This window comes from Crinia signifera, chromosome 1 (genome assembly GCF_055691185.1).
Source record: "Crinia signifera chromosome 1, ASM5569118v1, whole genome shotgun sequence".
NCBI classification, from domain to species: Eukaryota; Metazoa; Chordata; class Amphibia; order Anura; family Myobatrachidae; genus Crinia; species Crinia signifera.
In genome coordinates this window covers 40,652,592-40,666,064 of record NC_139217.1, presented here as the reverse complement: position 1 = coordinate 40,666,064, position 13,473 = coordinate 40,652,592, and the positions used below count along the sequence as shown (strand labels likewise).

At 46.2% G+C, this 13,473-nt stretch overlaps 1 protein-coding gene across 9 annotated transcripts in view; it reads right to left on the bottom strand.

The window, feature by feature from the left end:
* Window positions 1-3,390: 3,390 nt before the first annotated feature.
* The window catches only part of DYSF (dysferlin), a 248,303-nt gene continuing 238,220 nt past the window's right edge, over window positions 3,391-13,473 (bottom strand). For all 9 annotated transcript variants that reach the window (XM_083187755.1, XM_083188146.1, XM_083187910.1 and 6 more), the window contains 2 exons: window positions 7,359-7,506; window positions 3,391-5,467 (listed from right to left, as the gene is read on the bottom strand). In XM_083187755.1, coding sequence (XP_083043881.1) covers window positions 5,429-5,467; window positions 7,359-7,506 — 187 coding nt within the window. In that variant the 3' untranslated portion in view covers window positions 3,391-5,428. The remainder of the gene's footprint in view (window positions 5,468-7,358; window positions 7,507-13,473) is intronic.

The following is a 13,473-nucleotide window of genomic DNA, read 5'->3' as shown; positions in this document are numbered from 1 at the left end:
GTGCTCAGGTGCCGCTGGTATAACGGATGTGCTCAGGTGCCGCTGGTATAACGGATGTGCTCAGGTGCTGCTGGTATAACGGATGTGCTCAGTTGCCGCTGGTATAACGGATGTGCTCAGGTGCCGCTGGTATAACGGATGTGCTCAGGTGCTGCTGGTATAAAGGATGTGCTCAGGTGCTGCTGGTATAACGGATGTGCTCAGGTGCCGCTGGTATAACGGATGTGCTCAGGTGCTGCTGGTATAAAGGATGTGCTCAGGTGCTGCTGGTATATCGGATGTGCTCAGGTGCTGCTGGTATTACGGATGTGCTCAGGTGCTGCTGGTATATCGGATGTGCTCGGTGGGGCTTGTATACCGGATGTGCTCGGGTGCGGGTGGTATAACGGATGTGCTCGGGTGCGGGTGGTATAATGGATGTGCTCAGGTGCCGCTGGTATAACGGATGTGCTCAGGTGCCGCTGGTATAACGGATGTGCTCAGGTGCTGCTGGTATAAAGGATGTGCTCAGGTGCTGCTGGTATTACGTATGTGCTTGGACGCAGTGCTGGACTGATGAGGTTTGAGAAAATGACACCCAGCTTTCCCAGCCCAGGCTGCAGAGGAGTCAGGACCACATAAGACTGAAGGATAATGGTAGTCAGCATTAACCAGTAAGAGATCAGTGAGCGTCTGTAATTGTCACCCAGCCGCAGGGTATAATCCATCCCATACACACTGTACATTCCTGGGTGTCAGTGTGGACAGCCGCAGCAATATAGCAGCATTGTGTAGTGTAGAGTGACCCAGCCCTGAGACCACAGTCACCCAGCCACAATAGCACCATTTCACATTTATAGGGACATAGTTATGTTCTAAATACAATAAGGGCCCTAAAGTGACCCCAAGTATCCTGCATTCCAGTTTACTAGACGATCAGGGCTATTTTGGGTATAAATGTATTTTTCCTGAGTCCTGGCACCAGCAGTATTATACCCTGGCACACATATAGTGTTCCACTACTGCCAGGCTCCCTCTGTGTAATTGTGCCCAGCACAGGGGGATGTGTCTGCTGGTTACACTCCTAGTATTCCCCTGTGCTGTGTCCACCTGCTTCTTTCTTATGCACAGTCTTCCTGCACTATGCCAGCAGTGATATCGTACCTCACCCCTATACATACACCTTCCGACTAGGCCACACCAGGGCCATCTTATCAGCATCGTAGGTCCTGGGCAAAGCGTTCCATACAATGCATGCTTGTCAGAACTCTGATTGGCAGATAGCTCCAGACACCCACCAATCAGCATGCTGATAGCCATTCATTATCTCTCTGTAGGAGGCAGACAGAGAATCCTTGGAGGGGGGAGGTCTGGACTGCTGAGATTTGTAGTGCCACACAGAACAAAAATGTAGGTGCACACTCACAACACTAATTGAGAACCGATATACTGCTCATGCACATGGATGGTAGTGCACATGTGTGAGGACTCCCTGCGAACAAAGCCAGCGTAGGCAGGGTGATTGACAGGAGCCCGGTGTTTTGAGGTGGCACCCAACCATTTTCAAGGAATGTCTGCGAAAGTTGCAGGCGGCCCCAGGCGTTTGAAGGGAGGACCTCTGATGTCAGCTCCACCCCTGATCTGCCATGGTTCACCGCAGCCACTGAGTATGTCTGCCGCTGCACTCGTGTGGGTGTGGGGGAATTCTGAGTGGATTTCCGGAGATTCGCACGGCTGTGATGGCTTGGCGGGTTTACACTCTGGCAGGGTGGTGACTAACTGCTCACCGGGCTCTGAGGATTAGCAGCCCAGCAATCAGGTCTGAATTAGGCCGGCCCTAAGAATGCAGAATCAGAAGAAAGAGACCAGAATTTCATCCTCCATGAACGCACCAGCCCACACAGCTCTCTCTGTGAAGTCGTTTTGGCCGAGAAACAGATTGCGGTGCTAGAACACCTTAAATACTCACCTGACCTAGCAATGCATGACTTCTTTCCATTTCCTAATGTCAAATCTGTAATCAAGGGAAGCCATTTTGCATCTGTTACTGAGGTAAATATGAAAGTTACAGGGCTGATGACAGCTGGCATATAATAAGCTACAGCGGTGTGCAAAAGGGGAGTACATCGAAGGGGTACGGAGCTAAATCTAAATTATACCTATTAGTGAATTGCCACTAAGGTGCCTAATGAATCATGCTGCTTGGCCGATACCTTTACTTAACTCTTATGCCTAGAAATAAATCACACAAACGCCTTTATCTATAAATAACGACACGGACAACCACTGCGTAAGTTTAAATAGGTCATAAATATTGATTGTAATGGTATGACCCCTATTTCTCTAAGGGATGGCAAAGAAAGCACTTGAGACCAGCACCAGTCATCTCGGGTGTTGCTCATGGTAGCAACCGAAGCGCCCCAATCTGAAAACACCCCTTCTTGCGGGGTACAGCCCGCGCTGTGACGGACATACCACCCCTTCTATGGCCTGGCGCGGACACTTCCATGAAGTGGCCAACATCCCACCGCTGGAGCCTGGGACTCGCCCGCCGTCCTAGCAGAGGGGGGCAATACCGCACAAAGACCACCTGACACTCCACCTGACTGCTGGTCGAGAGCGCCTTCTCGCCAATTTATAAATGAAGCTATAGAAGCCAATTTGGTGAATGGCTCTGAGGCCAGGTAACACAGATGAAAAGGGACACCTTCTGGGTAGTGTACACCCCCTGACTGCACTACAGTCCTGCCACACACTACAGGTACACCTGGCCTGCAGTCCACACACTGTACATGTAAGGGTTACAGTGTAGTCAGTGATCGGCTATAACCTTCCAATAACGTCACACTACAAAGGCCAGCAATACCATGCTTACACCAACAGTGCATAGAAATCGGCATCTGGATTCTGCCAAACGTGCCGGGATAATTACCACAGAATGTAGATCTGCTTCTTATCAGTCTTACAGCATTGCTGACAGTGTACAGGATAATAACCCACTTCCTTCACCTGGCAAAATGAATGGGCTCCAATCCTACTGAGCGCTGTTATACCAGGACAGTAAGACAGTCACATTATTGCCTGGGGTCCTGCAGTGACATGTATACGTCACTGAGCTGCACCCTGGCTCTATTCTCCAGACATATCCCACCGACGTGCTAAAGAGACCAGCTGCCTCCTGCAATCCAATGTCACTTGTATCACTGTTAGTTGGTGAAGGGTGGGATTCCAATATGGCTGACGGGGAAGCAGCTGTGCAATACTGTACAACACATGTTCTGAGGCTGGAGCATTGGATCGCAACCAGCCCTCGGACAGTCAGCAAACGATAAGATGATGTCACAACGCACAGATTATAAAGTGTGACATCACCACTGTTCCGCAGTAATCACACGACACGCATGCTTTCTTTGGCATATGATTTTAATAGTATAAACATTAACATAAATACAATGAAATAAAATAATCTGCAGTGATACATGTGTCACCTACTGTTATACTGATGTCTTTCTGTCAAGTAAAAATGTTCTTTTATCAATATCCGTAAACTTACAATAAGTCACAAATGGTGTTTCCTACATTTATCATACTTATCTTAGGCCAAGGAAAGGGGGCATTAAGGTAAACCAAGGACTGAATGGAAATAGGTGACAGTAGAGACGTTTCTAAATGGATATGAGGAGTCCTACAGATACGATAACCTCTACCTGTACGCTTTGGGAAGGATCCTTTATGACAGTGTTGGATGTGGCCATGGCAAGACCTCAGCTTTCCCCATAAACTCCCCGTTAACACCTCCTAATGTCACTTCCTGTCCCCTAACCAGGAAATCTTCCTTGCGAGTGGGATTGCAGCAGCTCTCACACGCCTGAGGCATGGTGATCACAATGCTGATCATTGCCCTCGGCTGTGATTATCGCCCACTGAATGCAAACATGATTTTAGAAAAGAGTATGGGAATTACTACCCATGGTGGGGTGTCTTAAGGCGCAGCTGTCGCACTGTGCAAGCGTGATCCTAGACGGATGGCATTCTCTAGCACAATCTACAGGATCTAGTATGTTCTGTCCTATCTCCGCTAGGTTGGGAATCTGGCACAACACAGTAACGCCAGTAGCAGTCACTATATACATAGCTGTATGTGACATGTGAACACTTGCAGAACTTAGAACGTGTCCTGGTCTACCAGACTTAGCAGGAGATATTAGTGTGACTCCAGAGAAGAGAGCCAATAAGATACAGCTAAACTATCATGGCTTACACTGGACTGTAGTGGTCATGTGACCAGCATTCTGACTGCACCACAGAAAATGCATAGCTGAAGAAAAGGTCGCTGCGCACCTATAAACGCTTCAGTGTGTCTGCTGTCAGTTAGTATTATCCGCCTCACATTACCTATTCTGGTAATGACACACACACAAACACACGTCCATACAGCTTCTGTCTATGACATGGTGCAAACGATAGAAAGTGCATTGGTTACATGCTGGCAGTGTCAGTGCATAACATGGTGAGTCCTCCTGGGAGTCGCCCTTTCTGGCTTAGCACCCGCCCCTGAGGTGCGGCACAAAGGCACATACTGTAAGAGTCATCTGCTAAAGTGCAGGTACGACACACCCAGAATGCATCTCTTTCCTGAGACACCAGACTGTCGTCACAGGGACAGACAGAATGAAAACATAGGCAGAAGGCAGCAAGCAGATCTAGCACTCAAAGCAAATTAAGCATAAAGCATACGCAAGCACAATAATACACAAGGCCTGGGATTTACTGGCTATATAACAGTAATACTGCAAGACTAGTCTACAACAACTGCAAAGAGTCCGGGACACAGTTCACAAGGACCTTGCTCAGTGCGGGGATTTATATATACTATACAGAAGAGAAATGCTATCATTTATTGCTGCGCCGCCAGCGTCTTAGTTACATGGGCCTGAAATCTAATGCAGCTTTTATGCCCAACTCGCAGCCACAAATGACATTGATGCAGGTTAACTAAAGTCACTGTTTAAGCCAAACGTCACATCAAGCAGTGGCCAATTCTAAAACAATACCAATACAATGAGCAGTGGCGTTCTTTACCATAACAAATAGGACTCATGGCTCAGCTTGTGGAGTTCACACTTTCTCTGATCTATGTAGCTATGGATGAGATCGTACAGTGTGTCCTATATCTGTGTGTTACAGTTAGTCCGATCAGTGTGTGCATTGTGTTCGTGGCACAATGTCTAATGTGGCTGCAAATATTCAGTGTAATGAATCCTGAGTATAACCAGCGATACCAGTCATTCTGGGCTGGAGCGATGGAAATAGAGGCAGCAGCATAGGGTCTGTGTAATCTTGCATAAGGTCATATAGGTTACATATCCTGTACAGTAGTCTGACTGTGGTTGCCATGGAGAAGGTGCCAGTTTGTACAGGAGTCTTTATCTCAGCACGGCTTTCTTGTCTAACTGAACGGTTTCATCAGTTTCATAGCAGCGTAATTCTGTGAGAGGAGAGGGAGAGAAGCAGGGACATTATTAGCATCAGGAGTCATAGATGACCCAGCCCACCACAGTTAGATCTGGGGTAGCAGTAGTACTCATGGGCACAGGAAGATCTACTGTAGTATCACAGTCTGCAGTAACGTTGAGCTGTAGACCCATCAGCAGTGGTTGGGAAGTTGGTGGATCCTCCTATTTGCCTTTTTAAATTCTCAAAATAGTTAGGGCATAAGATCTGGCTACAAGATATAGCCATGAATGGGTCTCATGATGGGAGATGATGTATCTTACTACACAATGCAAAAGCTGCAAGCCAACCCAACACCAAGGCAAGGAAGGACTCTATACCAGGACATTTCACAATAGATGCGATTCAGTGTAAGGGTTTAGGCCACAGTAATCTACAGGCCTACAAGAAGTAGATGGAAACCCTTCCCTCTCTGCAGCACATGGATAGGCACCATTGTGCTGGATCCGTGTGTACAACAGGAGGGAATATGGCATTCTGCATCCCAGTGGTCAGGATGGTGGCATTCACTAGAACAACACCAGGTTCCCGTCAGGAGACCAGCACTGAATCCCAAAATCAATTGAGGCCAGCACCGGAATCACGATTGTCTGAATTCCAAACATAAGTATGCCAGGGTGGGTCAGGATCAGGCCGGTGTAGAAGGGGTTTAAGGCACTAGGGAGGTGACTTAGGATTGGAGGGGTGTTAGGTCAGGCTGCAGGGCAGAGGGAGGGTTGTTAAGTTTAGGCGGCGGGGTATAAGGGTTACGGTCAGGAGATTCCTTTTGTTGGGACCCATGTGGTTTAGGAGCGGATAATCTCCCTGCGTAACTCTTCCTTCCTCACCATCATACCAAAGCCCAATAGAATTTAAGAAGTCTATCCACTAGATCAGGGATGGGGAACCTTCGGCCCTCCAGCTGTTGTTGAACTACATATCCCAGCATGCCCTGCAACAGTTTTTAGTATGGCCAAATAGCAAAACTGTAGCAGGGCCTGCTGGGATGTGCAGTTCAACAACAGCTGGAGGGCCGAAGGTTCCCCATCTCTGCACTAGATGATACCCAGATTACCTAAGCACGAGGCCGCCCAGAAGGTGCAGGTGGCTTGCAGGTTTGGAGAGAGGCTCCGATGCTGCCCACAAGTAATAAAACTAATGACTGATTATGGAACAACCAGAGGCTCTGAGGGTTTGTGCATACCATGAAGCAGTGTCCTGTCCCTGCATGTCCTGTGAGGGGGCATGGCGAGAGTGACAGTCACTGAGATGTTGTGACAAGGACAGATGGGACAGCTGCCTGGGCTCCCTTATCCAGACCCTATGCTCTTTCTATGATTTCCCTCTATCAGTTTTCGTATGCGAGGCAGATTCCATAGTCCTGATGGGTCTTATAATGTATGAGCCCCATGTCATCAAATTGCACACATATTCAGGCTCCCAATCTCATACTGTGTCCTGGGCCTGTTTATCTGAGGGTCAAAACCAAAGCTAAGGCCACCAAAACCCACAGTCCAGCACTGGTAGTGCTACATACCATAGATTGCACAATACTCTGGTGTCCAGATGGCTAACAGAGGTCTGCCTGATGAGTAGAGACTGTGGTGTTGAGTCCCATTTCTTACTATTGGGATGAATGGTTCCAGCAGTCTGACAGGATGAGAGTACAGACACCCACCTGTGGAGCAAGGACACTTTCCCCACGAGGTGTAACGGTCATACTCATTACTTCACTCTCCTGTTGGATAAACCTGCTTAGAGGATAGGTCATGATGTCCCGTGCCTCGATCAATGATCTGTAACTACTATGTATCACGGTACAGGGCAGAGGCTCAGGATGATTGCTTGTGGCCCCTTCTGAAAGGCAGCCATGGCTGATATCTTACCGGGAAGGAGTACAAGAAGATTCCAAGGAAGAGCAGCAAGACGACAACGATGAGCACAACGAGGATGAGCCACTTGTATCTCCTCCAGAGGATATACTTCAGGGTCTTGAAGGGTGACGTGAACCACAGGAATGACGTCTCTGGTCGCCTGAAACCAAATGGTGATCATTGGATTACACACTGACCACATAATACGCAAACACGGTACTGATGCATTGTGGATGTTTTCTGCTAGTGGCATGATGAAGTGTCTGCCACGTGGTGCACTGATTGTGCTATATGCCAGTGTAAGGCCATAAATAAAGGAGTGGGCACAGACACCCATATATTAGGGTGTCAGATCAGAGGACACATAAACCGAATGTGTTCCATCTGTATACAGACACAGTGAAGTAGTTATAATGGGTGGCTTAATATACAGTACTGAGCCTTAACTGGTGCCTTATCACGGGAACCAGGTAAGGCTCAGTATATTATACAGGGCACCAGGTAAGGCTCAGTATATTATACAGGGCACCAGGTAAGTACAGGGCACCAGGTAAGGCTCAGTATATTATACAGGGCACCAGGTAAGGCTCAGTATACTATACAGGGCAACAGGTAAGGCTCAGTATATTATACAGGGCACCAGATAAGGCTCAGTATATTATACAGGGCACCAGGTAAGGCTCAGTATATTATACAGGGCACCAGGTAAGTACAGGGCACCAGGTAAGGCTCAGTATATTATACAGGGCACCAGGTAAGGCTCAGTATATTACACAGGGCACCAGGTAAGGCTCAGTATATTACACAGGGCACCAGGTAAGGCTCAGTATATTATACAGGGCACCAGGTAAGGCTCAGTATATTATACAGGGCACCAGGTAAGGCTCAGTATATTATACAGGGCACCAGGTAAGGCTCAGTATATTACACAGGGCACCAGGTAAGGCTCAGTATATTACACAGGGCACCAGGTAAGGCTCAGTATATTACACAGGGCACCAGGTAAGGCTCAGTATATTACACAGGGCACCAGGTAAGGCTCAGTATATGATACTTGGCACCAGATAAGGCTCAGTATATCACACAGGGCACCAGTTAAGGCTCAGTATATTATACAGGGCACCAGATAAGGCTCAGTATATGATACAGGGCACCAGATAAGGCTCAGTATATTATACAGGGCACCAGGTAAGGCTCAGTATATTATACAGGGCACCAGGTAAGGCTCAGTATATTATACAGGGCACCAGGTAAGGCTCAGTATATTATACAGGGCACCAGGTAAGGCTCAGTATATTATACAGGGCACCAGGTAAGGCTCAGTATATTATACAGGGCACCAGGTAAGGCTCAGTATATTATACAGGGCACCAGGTAAGGCTCAGTATATTATACAGGGCACCAGGTAAGGCTCAGTATATTATACAGGGCACCAGGTAAGTACAGGGCACCAGGTAAGGCTCAGTATATTACACAGGGCACCAGGTAAGGCTCAGTATATTACACAGGGCACCAGGTAAGGCTCAGTATATTACACAGGGCACCAGGTAAGGCTCAGTATATTACACAGGGCACCAGATAAGGCTCAGTATATTATACAGGGCACCAGGTAAGGCTCAGTATATTATACAGGGCACCAGATAAGGCTCAGTATATTATACAGGGCACCAGATAAGGCTCAGTATATTATTCTTGGCAACAGATAAGGCTCAGTATATTATACAGGGCACCAGATAAGGCTCAGTTTATTATACTAGGCACCAGGTAAGGCTCAGTATATTATACAGGGCACCAGGTAAGGCTCAGTATATTATACAGGGCACCAGATATGGCTCAGTATATTATACTAGGCACCAGATAAGGCTAAGTATATTATACAGGGCACCAGGTAAGGCTCAGTATATTATACAGGGCACCAGGTAAGGCTCAGTATATTATACAGGGCACCAGGTAAGTACAGGGCACCAGGTAAGGCTCAGTATATTACACAGGGCACCAGGTAAGGCTCAGTATATTACACAGGGCACCAGGTAAGGCTCAGTATATTACACAGGGCACCAGATAAGGCTCAGTATATTATACAGGGCACCAGATAAGGCTCAGTATATTATACAGGGCACCAGATAAGGCTCAGTATATGATACAGGGCACCAGATAAGGCTCAGTATATTATACTAGGCACCAGATAAGGCTCAGTATATTATACAGGGCACCAGATAAGGCTCAGTATATTATACAGGGCACCAGATAAGGCTCAGTATATTATACAGGGCACCAGGTAAGGCTCAGTATATTATACAGGGCACCAGGTAAGGCTCAGTATATTATACTGGGCACCAGATAAGGCTCAGTATATTATACTGGGCACCAGATAAGGCTCAGTATATTATACTGGGCACCAGATAAGGCTCAGTATATTATACTAGGCACCAGATAAGGCTCAGTATATTATACAGGGCACCAGATAAGGCTCAGTATATTATACAGGGCACCAGATAAGGCTCAGTATATTATATTGGGCACCAGATAAGGCTCAGTATATTATACAGGGCACCAGATAAGGCTCAGTATATTATACAGGGCACCAGATAAGGCTCAGTATATGATACAGGGCACCAGATAAGGCTCAGTATATTATACTAGGCACCAGATAAGGCTCAGTATATTATACAGGGCACCAGATAAGGCTCAGTATATTATACAGGGCACCAGATAAGGCTCAGTATATTATACTAGGCACCAGATAAGGCTCAGTATATTATACAGGGCACCAGATAAGGCTCAGTATATTATACTGGGCACCAGATAAGGCTCAGTATATTATACTGGGCACCAGATAAGGCTCAGTATATTATACTGGGCACCAGATAAGGCTCAGTATATCATACAGGGCACCAGATAAGGCTCAGTATATTATACAGGGCACCAGATAAGGCTCAGTATATTATACAGGGCACCAGATAAGGCTCAGTATATTATACATGGCACCATGTAAGGCTCAGTATATTATACAGGGCACCAGGTAAGGCTCAGTATATTATACAGGGCACCAGGTAAGGCTCAGTATATTATACAGGGCACCAGGTAAGTACAGGGCACCAGGTAAGGCTCAGTATATTATACAGGGCACCAGGTAAGGCTCAGTATATTACACAGGGCACCAGGTAAGGCTCAGTATATTACACAGGGCACCAGGTAAGGCTCAGTATATTATACAGGGCACCAGGTAAGGCTCAGTATATTATACAGGGCACCAGGTAAGGCTCAGTATATTATACAGGGCACCAGGTAAGGCTCAGTATATTACACAGGGCACCAGGTAAGGCTCAGTATATTACACAGGGCACCAGGTAAGGCTCAGTATATTACACAGGGCACCAGGTAAGGCTCAGTATATTACACAGGGCACCAGGTAAGGCTCAGTATATTACACAGAGCACCAGGTAAGGCTCAGTATATGATACTTGGCACCAGATAAGGCTCAGTATATCACACAGGGCACCAGTTAAGGCTCAGTATATTATACAGGGCACCAGATAAGGCTCAGTATATGATACAGGGCACCAGATAAGGCTCAGTATATTATACAGGGCACCAGGTAAGGCTCAGTATATTATACAGGGCACCAGGTAAGGCTCAGTATATTATACAGGGCACCAGGTAAGGCTCAGTATATTATACAGGGCACCAGGTAAGGCTCAGTATATTATACAGGGCACCAGGTAAGGCTCAGTATATTATACAGGGCACCAGGTAAGGCTCAGTATATTATACAGGGCACCAGGTAAGGCTCAGTATATTATACAGGGCACCAGGTAAGGCTCAGTATATTATACAGGGCACCAGGTAAGTACAGGGCACCAGGTAAGGCTCAGTATATTACACAGGGCACCAGGTAAGGCTCAGTATATTACACAGGGCACCAGGTAAGGCTCAGTATATTACACAGGGCACCAGGTAAGGCTCAGTATATTACACAGGGCACCAGATAAGGCTCAGTATATTATACAGGGCACCAGGTAAGGCTCAGTATATTATACAGGGCACCAGATAAGGCTCAGTATATTATACAGGGCACCAGATAAGGCTCAGTATATTATTCTTGGCAACAGATAAGGCTCAGTATATTATACAGGGCACCAGATAAGGCTCAGTTTATTATACTAGGCACCAGGTAAGGCTCAGTATATTATACAGGGCACCAGGTAAGGCTCAGTATATTATACAGGGCACCAGATATGGCTCAGTATATTATACTAGGCACCAGATAAGGCTAAGTATATTATACAGGGCACCAGGTAAGGCTCAGTATATTATACAGGGCACCAGGTAAGGCTCAGTATATTATACAGGGCACCAGGTAAGTACAGGGCACCAGGTAAGGCTCAGTATATTACACAGGGCACCAGGTAAGGCTCAGTATATTACACAGGGCACCAGGTAAGGCTCAGTATATTACACAGGGCACCAGATAAGGCTCAGTATATTATACAGGGCACCAGATAAGGCTCAGTATATTATACAGGGCACCAGATAAGGCTCAGTATATGATACAGGGCACCAGATAAGGCTCAGTATATTATACTAGGCACCAGATAAGGCTCAGTATATTATACAGGGCACCAGATAAGGCTCAGTATATTATACAGGGCACCAGATAAGGCTCAGTATATTATACAGGGCACCAGATAAGGCTCAGTATATTATACAGGGCACCAGGTAAGGCTCAGTATATTATACTGGGCACCAGATAAGGCTCAGTATATTATACTGGGCACCAGATAAGGCTCAGTATATTATACTGGGCACCAGATAAGGCTCAGTATATTATACTAGGCACCAGATAAGGCTCAGTATATTATACAGGGCACCAGATAAGGCTCAGTATATTATACAGGGCACCAGATAAGGCTCAGTATATTATATTGGGCACCAGATAAGGCTCAGTATATTATACAGGGCACCAGATAAGGCTCAGTATATTATACAGGGCACCAGATAAGGCTCAGTATATGATACAGGGCACCAGATAAGGCTCAGTATATTATACTAGGCACCAGATAAGGCTCAGTATATTATACAGGGCACCAGATAAGGCTCAGTATATTATACAGGGCACCAGATAAGGCTCAGTATATTATACTAGGCACCAGATAAGGCTCAGTATATTATACAGGGCACCAGATAAGGCTCAGTATATTATACTGGGCACCAGATAAGGCTCAGTATATTATACTGGGCACCAGATAAGGCTCAGTATATTATACTGGGCACCAGATAAGGCTCAGTATATCATACAGGGCACCAGATAAGGCTCAGTATATTATACAGGGCACCAGATAAGGCTCAGTATATTATACAGGGCACCAGATAAGGCTCAGTATATTATACATGGCACCATGTAAGGCTCAGTATATTATACATGGCACCAGATAAGGCTCAGTATATTATACTAGGCAGCAGATAAGGCTCAGTATATTATACAGGGCACCAGATAAGGCTCAGTATATTATACAGGGCACCAGGTAAGGCTCAGTATATTATACAGGGCACCAGATAAGGCTCAGTATATTATACTGGGCACCAGATAAAGCTCAGTATATTATACAGGGCACCAGATAAGGCTCAGTATATTATACTGGGCACCAGATAAGGCTCAGTATATTATACTGGGCACCAGATAAGGCTCAGTATATTATACAGGGCACCAGGTAAGGCTCAGTATATTATACTGGGCACCAGATAAGGCTCAGTATATTATACTGGGCACCAGATAAGGCTCAGTATATTATACTGGGCACCAGATAAGGCTCAGTATATTATACTGGGCACCAGATAAGGCTCAGTATATTATACTGGGCACCAGATAAGGCTCAGTATATTATACTGGGCACCAGGTAAGGCTCAGTATATTATACTGGGCACCAGATAAGGCTCAGCATATCATACATTATATTAGATGTGGATGGGAGTGTGGTCTGAGTAATGATCAGTACATGACAGGCGATGAGCTATTGCTGGGAGAAGGGAATATAAAATAACAAGATACTGGAACAGAAGTGATTGTGTAGTGACTTATAACATGAATTACGCCCAGGCACCATTCTGTTTTCCTATGACTAACCAG